The 8,089-nt window shown below is 42.2% G+C and overlaps 1 protein-coding gene across 1 annotated transcript in view; it reads left to right on the top strand.

Moving 5' to 3' along the window:
* Positions 1-5,408: 5,408 nt before the first annotated feature.
* S100P (S100 calcium binding protein P) overlaps positions 5,409-8,089 on the top strand; it is a 3,598-nt gene continuing 917 nt past the window's right edge. Inside the window, exon 1 of the mRNA XM_010148643.1 lies at positions 5,409-5,546. Coding sequence (XP_010146945.1) covers positions 5,409-5,546 — 138 coding nt within the window. The remainder of the gene's footprint in view (positions 5,547-8,089) is intronic.

Below are 8,089 nucleotides of genomic sequence, written 5' to 3'. Positions count from 1 at the left end.
TGTTTCCGGCTGAAAAAGCCCTATTTGTTTCTAGCAATTGCGCTACGCCCTGTGATTGCTTTCTGGAAACCAAAAGCAGGCAGCTCTGTGAAATGTGTGTGCCTGGGGAACTTCCATGCGATCAAATTGGCTTGTAAATCTTCCTGGCAGTGTATATGGGTATCACCTCCCTTTACACCCCGTTCTGTGATAGCACTTCAGCCCTTCTCATTTCTTCAACATAGGCATAAATTAATATTCTAAAATTAAAAAAAAAAAAATTTATGGGGGATGCAAAGGGTTTTTCTTGCTGTGTTGACTGCATGGACACTCAACACAAGGCAACTTTCTCTTAGGGATCACTTCCCTCTGAGAAAATGTTGTTGTACAGTAAAGGAAGAAGAGTATTGCTTAGTTCTTGAGAGCTTAACACAACCAAAATATTCCTCTCTGAGTACAAGAGTCTCTTGAAAACTTTCTTGGAATTGACTCAGTCATTCTGCTGTGTCTTTACCTCTCTCTAACAAATAGGAACTTCCTTTAAAAGTCTGTTTTAAAGTTTACAAGACAACCATCTTCTCTCACAGCTCATTCCTTTTCTTTTTAAATTTCTTTCTTTTTTTCTTTTTCCCTTTTCCTATTCTTTCTGACCATGCCATAGAGCAACACTTTGCTATTCTCACCACAGCTCAGCATGATGGGCTTCTGAGTAGGATTCTATAAGGCTTAAGGTACAGCAAATGACAGTTGGACTGCTTGTGTCAGACTGGCCAAGGAATCATGGTACTTAGAAATCATGACTACAGCACTTGAGTGGACAATATTCAGTTACCTTAGGGTGTGACCTCTCTTTCTATTATTACAATAAAATTAAAAAAGCATTAGTCTTGGAAACCTTAATATCATGAACCTTAAAACTGAAGCATAAAAAGCTCTGAACCCACAACATCGGAAGGATATAGACTGGTTGGAGTGAGTCCAGCGTAGGGCCACGAAGATGCTCAGAGAGCTGGAGCACCTCTGCTATGGGGACAGGCTGAGAGAGTTGGGCTTGTTCAGCCTGGAGAAGGGAAGGCTCCGGGGAGACCTTATAGCACCTTCCAGTACCTGAAGGGGCTGCAAGGAAGCTGGGGGGGACTTTTTACAAGGGCCTGTAGTGACAGGACAAGGGGTAACGGGTTTAAATTGAAAGTGGGGAGGTTTAGATTAGATATCAGGAAGAAGTTCTTCCCGGAGAGGGTGGTGAGGCACTGGAACAGGTTGCCCAGAGAAGCTGTGGATGCCCCCTCCCTGGAAGTGTTCAAGGCCAGGCTGGATGAGGCTTTGAGCAACCTGGTCTAGTGGAAGGTGTCCCTGCCCATGGCAGGGGGGGTGGAACTAGATGGGCTTTAAGGTCCCTTCCAACCCAACCCATTCTATGATTCTCTGTAAAGAATAGCATTCAGGAAGTTTTTCAGTCAAGGACTGAAAACTAGACAGAAGTATTTACACTGCAAATATGAATTCATTGGCTGTAATACATTCACTGAATTTACAGTCTAATATGGCTGTGTCTGGTGCACCAATAAATGTGTTTGAGTGGAGTCAATATACAGTGATGCAGGTGTGTTTCCCATGGCTTTGCCAGGTGACAGTGTTACTACCCCAGCTTTCAACTCAAAGTCACCCAGCCAGTTGGCTGACCTTCGTCTTTTCCATTTTACCTGCCTTTAACTTTGCTTAAACAGTATGTGAGCTTATTAACTGCATCTGTGAATTAAGGTTTAAGGATATTTTAGGAAGTAAATTATAATAAAATATTAAAAACCTGTATGTTTATAGTTAACGGAGCCTGTACAGTGTGCCACTGAATATCACTGTGCTTGTATGAACTCCTCTTCTGCCTATGCCTCTCAGTTCAGTCTAATCATACTGTGTTTTGCAAAACAATGTAGTAATTGCATCATTCAATCACTAGACATACATGAATTTACCATGCACTGCAGAAATGAAGTTGCCTTTAAAAACCGTTAACCAGACATACAGCAAGTTTTCAGAAGCAGCGTGAAGGAAAACCTTGCTCTTTAGTAGATAAAGTGTGTTGGTACTCTGAGTTTAACAAACAGTCCAGGACACTGGAAACTGTGAGGGTTTTGATAATTTTATCTCAGTGCGGAACATACAATGCTTGTTTATGGTTCAGATGTTATCCTCTTGCTAAGAGAAAAATAGTGGTTTTCTTACTGCTGCCAAGATACAACTTAAGAAAAACAGTGAATCCGTCATTTCAGGTTGTGTTTTCTTCCTCCTGTCCTTCTATTCAGACACATAACAGATTTGTGGAAATAGTGAAGAAGTCCTTCTCATGTAACTTCCTGCACCTTTTGGAATAAGCTTTAAGGGATAATAAACTCTAACAGCAGTTTAACATTTCAACTATCCCACTTCAGCTATTCAGCTGGCTGTGACATAAATGGCTCTTCAGAGCAGAACTGATAAATGTATTTACTCAGACTTAACCAAAGCAGATGCTGCTGCAAAGAGCATAGGATAAAATTTATTCTCTAAGAGAAAATCAGTACAAGGTCACACAAATGTCATGTCAGCCTGAACATCTGGCCAAATGCCATATAATTTGAGTATATCCAAATGGTTTTTTTAAAATTACATGTGTGACAGTCCACATTTTTATCACATAAATAACTTAAACTTTTGGCCCAAGTTAGGAACGGCAAGAGCCAGTTCTGTATAAACCCTCAGTAAATACTCCAAGCTGTTGCCTATACCATTCTTCGAAGAAATAAACCTGAAAGAAGCAAGTAATGGATACTGTTAAAATAATACATTAAAAAAATAACAGAAAATTTAAACAAGCTCACAGAAAATGGCTTATCTCACTGGGGAGCTGGACAGATGGGTAGGCACCAAAACACTGCTTGCTGTCCTCTGTGTGCCTCTGACTCGTATTCTGCTTTGGGTTTGCAAACAGTTGTAATAACCCATGCCTTGTGGACAAGACTATTTCTAATGAAAAACAAATGGTAAGAAAATATTTGAACAATACAAAAAGCATGTATTGAAAAGGCTGAGCAGTCCTGATGTGGGTGCACGGGCATGGATACAAACATGACACATTACAGAAAAAGAAAAAAGCTAACCAGGCAGTGCTGCCACGTTGACTTCTCAGTTTGTAGAAATTCAAGCCCTGTGGTTTATCTGTGTTTTAACACTTCTGGAGCTATCGTCTCAAAAACTGTCACCTTTCCAGAAGAAAATGGGTGAAGAATGAGGACAGCTTTTCTGCCGGGTCAGGTGGCAAAGGTGTGGCCATACTGACATTTCCTGTTGACTGAAGTTGATGATCTCCCCCTCTGCCTTTTCTGGGGCACTTTTTCCCCTTCTTCGGTATAACTAACACTGATGTTCATGATTCAAAGTCATGAGAATGCACAAAGTAGATGTTTTATTTTGTTAGGTTTTCCTTTTGATGGGGGGCACTGGTTTTTCTTTAATGACCATGGTTAATATTTATGTTACAGGTATAAGTCAGAAAAAAACAAAGGAATGTTCCTGGTACTCGACACACCAGCCTTGGTGTGTGTATGCAAACACTAGATGTTCTAAGCTAACGTGGGCCAGTTGTTTGCCCTCTCCTTGTTCCTTCTTTCAAAGGAATGCCACAGGTTTCAACATGCATTTTAATGTAAGAAGTTCAAACTTGACTTAAAACCCTTACCCACTTCATGCAAATCTGTTGCAACTGTGTCATGAGGTTGAGGTCTCAGCAACAAATATTTGCATGGACTGTTCGGATAAAGCATACAGCCTGAGATGTTGCTGTGATTTTCTGGGAAATGCAAAATACCTTGTTGGAGAATGTGAGATGGAAAAGCAGGGGGTGTTTTGTTCCAGAAGGGCACTAAATTTCCATGCACTTGTGACATGTAGTCTTGCTCTGAGACGCTGTACATGTTACAGGATAGATTTTGCCTGGGGAACAGCTGTCTGGGAAAAAGGAGTTGAATTTTAATTTTTTTTTTTCAATTAAATACCGTTTTTGGCTAACTTGTCTGTAGCATGAGTGAAAACTTACCTTCAAGCATGCAGATTTGTGCACAAAGACATCCAAAATCAGGCTTAATTTTGGGAATCCATAGCCAGGGTCTTTTACAGAAAACACTGCACCCTCGGTTCCATCAGCATTATTCATGCATGATGCCCTAGTTTTGATGGGTTCCCCCAGATAAATTGCTCAGGGTGTGTCCATTCTGCAGACTCTAGTGTGGATGTAACTGTTGCTGTTTAATTCCACCTTAAATGAGCTCCTCCAGGTCTCGTGTGGAGTTTGACAGAGCCCAAGTTACCCACTGCTTGGCCAGTTCTAACTTGTTCAAAACTCGGTGTAGTGGGAGCTGATCAGCTTCCATCAGCTGAGCTAACACTGTTCGTGTACCGCTCACGTCCCAGCGCTGACCCTCCAACAGCTCTGCTCTGTGTAGATGTCGGTCCAGGGTGTTTGGCGTTTTAATGATGGGGGAGCACAGTTTTCAAGCGAATCACAAAGTTCATCAGAAGCCACAGAGGATCACAGAACTTCAAAGTGACCTGTTATGGGTACAGTTTATTGCAGGGTTTGAGGCTGCATAGGGTCAATAACAGGTTATTTTACTGTGGATCGAGCTGGATTTTGATACTGGCTGTTTGCTCAAGTATCAGATTTATACCTTCAGATATCAGTTCCTTGTGGAGCAGCTCTGCAAGGCTCCCTTTACTGGCCCTGGAGGGATGTCGGTTCATCAGACCTGTTTCAGGCATCCACTCTGGCCTGAGTACAGTCTCGGGGGCATGAAGTTAATTGTCTGCATCACAGACCTCTACTTTTGATCCGGTGAATGCCACTCGCGGTGCGTGCTAGTGAGCCGTCTGGTCCGTAACAAGGTCCTCTGCATGGCAGAGAGGGTAGTCTGTGTCTGCCCTTGGCTCAGCACGGGCAGCACCTCACAGGGCCCCTAACTGTGGTAGTGGAGGAGTGAGACGCTCCTCTTCCTCCTGAGCAGGCCGAAGCCGGGCTGCCAGCCCGCTGCTCAGGTGGGGGTATCTGAAGGAACACATCTGATTATGAGCAAACAGCCACTATCGAAATCTGATTTTAGTTTGTTAGTCACACTGTGTATCTTGAAGGAGAGGCTGGTTTCAACTGGTGAGCAACTGGCTGTACCAGCCCCACCAGGGTGAGAAAGCTTGAGTTTTGAATAGCTGTCAGCACAGAGGTGCGTACTCCCAGCGGCGTTCCAACACGGATGTTTGCTAAGGGATAACTGTCCCTCTGGGGTGCCACCACTGATTGGATGGGACAGTTGCATAAAGCACCTCAGGGTAAGACCAGTCTCCACGCTCCGAGAGCCCTGAGGCTGTTCCTGTTCAGCAGAAAGCCCGACTCCAGCAACAGCATGTCTCAGCTGGAAACCGCAATGGGAATGACCATTGCAGTCTTTGACAAGTATGCAAAGACTGACTGCAACAGGCAAACCCTCTCCAAAGCAGAACTGAAGACCCTCCTGGAAAAAGAGCTCCCAAACTTCCTCTCGGTAAGAGAACAGCACAGCGTCCTTTGTGTGTAGCGGGTGCAAGAGCTGACCGCAGGCACAGGCTTCAGGACATTATAGGGGAAATATGAAAAGTCCTCGCACATACTGTGTAAAACTGATTCTAATATCCAGGGCCATTCCCTGTTTACCAGCGTCATCAGTCGAGGTATTGGGACAATGGCTTTCAAACAGATTAGGTTTCATCTTGAGAATTCACCGACTCCTTCTGTTTATCCCTGGTTTATAAGCTCTTATCATGTCACAACTGCTGTGAAGGTACTCATGTTGTCAGCAATTGAAGGTCTCGGTTGCAGACGGGCAATCTCTCTATATATTTATGCACTTACTTTCTCTAGGTGTTTATACTACATAGTGTGCACATCAAAATGATGCATAAACAAGATCAGCAGATGAACTCAGAGCAAACTGGTTTGCATTTGTCTTTAATAGTAAAAGAGCGAGCTGAAAGGTATTTTATAATATAGATTTGTATGTAATCATCATGCATTTAAGTAGGTTTTATATATATATATAACATTTGTCTTAGTAGGTGTTCAAAATGCTTATTATAGTAAAAGCTTTAGCTGCCTGGGAGACAAATCGTTTTTCAATTTTTTTTATTTGTTTCCCTTCACTAAAAATCCAGAAAACACTTTAAAATGCCTTGTTCTCTTCACACAAGAGTAATGTTTTATCTATCTGTACAGTTATTATTCTTAATTGCAAAAGCCTAGAACCAAATGTTCCGAATGTGGCTACCACTTTTTGTATCTAGCATAATTCATTTTTTTAACAACTATTTCAGGGCACTGCAGCCAGGGTACTTGACACAATTTAGTATCTTTCCATGCCAGCTATATGAAATCATGACATGAGATCCATGCCTGCTGGATTTATGACTCACAAATTAAATATTCAGAATAAGAACCTGGGTGGCTCAGGGGGGATAGATGAAAATGTCTCTGATAAAACTGCGGAAAACGAATCAGTGGTTGTGACCCAACAGTGTCATAGGAAGCGTCCTGTGCTGGCGTGGAGCTGTGCGTTATCTATAGCACTTCCACGTAAAGAAAAACAAAACCACAGTTCTAAGGGGGCACGGAAATCCCCCAGAAACTGGACACTGGGTGTAAAACAAGTTGGGGAGCTGCTGCACTGGCCAACTACCAAATGGCATGATGCTCAAAGGTTGTTCCTGACTATGGTTACTGGCCAGGCACCACCATTTCCAGCTCCTCACAGCTCCTCTTACTGCTTCTACTTATTTCCTGAAACTGATAGAAAAAATGGAATTTTCCAGGGAGATAATTAGCCAGTACTTAAAATAAATTTAAACCAACAGTGTCTTGTCTTGCAGACTGGTAACTGCAAAAAACCCCCAAAACCAAGAAAGTCAGTCTGACTTCAGGGGGAAAAAAAAAAAAGTTTACCTGCGTTCTACTAATATTCATATCCATATTTTTTTATTTGCAAGAATGTTCTGGGAAAGAATCACTTAAATATTCAAATACATCTTTCTGGTATTAGAATTGGTTATATCTGACACAGCTCACAACTACCTGGAAAGGTCTTGGATCAATCAGGGGCAGAAATAAATCCGTACCACAGGACTGAAGGATTGGAGTCAGTTATAAAAAGTTCACCAAATCCCACACGTGCATTTCAAAAGTAATTCAGAGGCTGATTAGTTCATATATCCCAGTAAATAATTTAAAATATTTGCTTATAAAATTAAAACTGATTGCAATTTGCAAAGTGAAAAGGAACAAAACCTCCCAGACGCATTCATCAGTCAAATCTAGGGAACTGGTTCAATTTTTATTGATTTTAAAAGTGCGCATACTTGAAGTGAAACATGAAACATCAGATTACAGAATGAGGAATGTAGTTAATTAGACCATGATCAAGAAGTGCCATCAGATTTCAATTAAGGTTGTCCTTAGTTTAAATTCCTGGAAATTTTCCAGAAGTCTATATAGTTTTTTTCTAGTATAACATCAGATTCAGGTTTTGTTTAGCTTCAGCAAAATCCACACGGTTGTTTCCTACATTAGACAGGTCTCTACCGCCATCCCTTGTTTATTTTTAAAACTGCGTTTTCTAAAATCACGAGTTAATCAGTGCCGGGACTCGAGCCAAAAAGCCCTCCTGTAAGCTGCTTTTTTTAGAAAAAAACCTCTTTTTAAAAATTTTATTTTGGCAATTTTTTTTTAAATCTCATTTTACTTGGATGCTGCCCCGCTTTAACGCCAGCCTCGAGCTGGACTGGGTCAGCCAGCCCACTGGAATTATGGCAATTTAGAAAGAAGAAGAGTTTTCTGGTGTTTTCCCTGCTGTAAGCCCAGCCCAGCATCACGCCTGCTCCACGAGGTGCCTGCTCGGATGCTGGCTCCTGCGAGCAGCTTGTGCTGGGTACCACCGAGGCAGGACTCGAAGCACTTCTAAGGCTGCATCTTTGGGGTGTCAGCGCTTAATGAAGCTTCGATCTGACATTTGCCCAGCACTCTGCAGAACTGCAGACTGCCCCAGCTCCAGCCAAGCCA

The sequence above is a fragment of the Eurypyga helias genome, unplaced genomic scaffold (genome assembly GCF_000690775.1).
Source record: "Eurypyga helias isolate BGI_N326 unplaced genomic scaffold, ASM69077v1 scaffold17100, whole genome shotgun sequence".
NCBI lineage: Eukaryota > Metazoa > Chordata > Aves > Eurypygiformes > Eurypygidae > Eurypyga > Eurypyga helias.
This window is presented reverse-complemented; position numbering and strand designations above follow the sequence as displayed.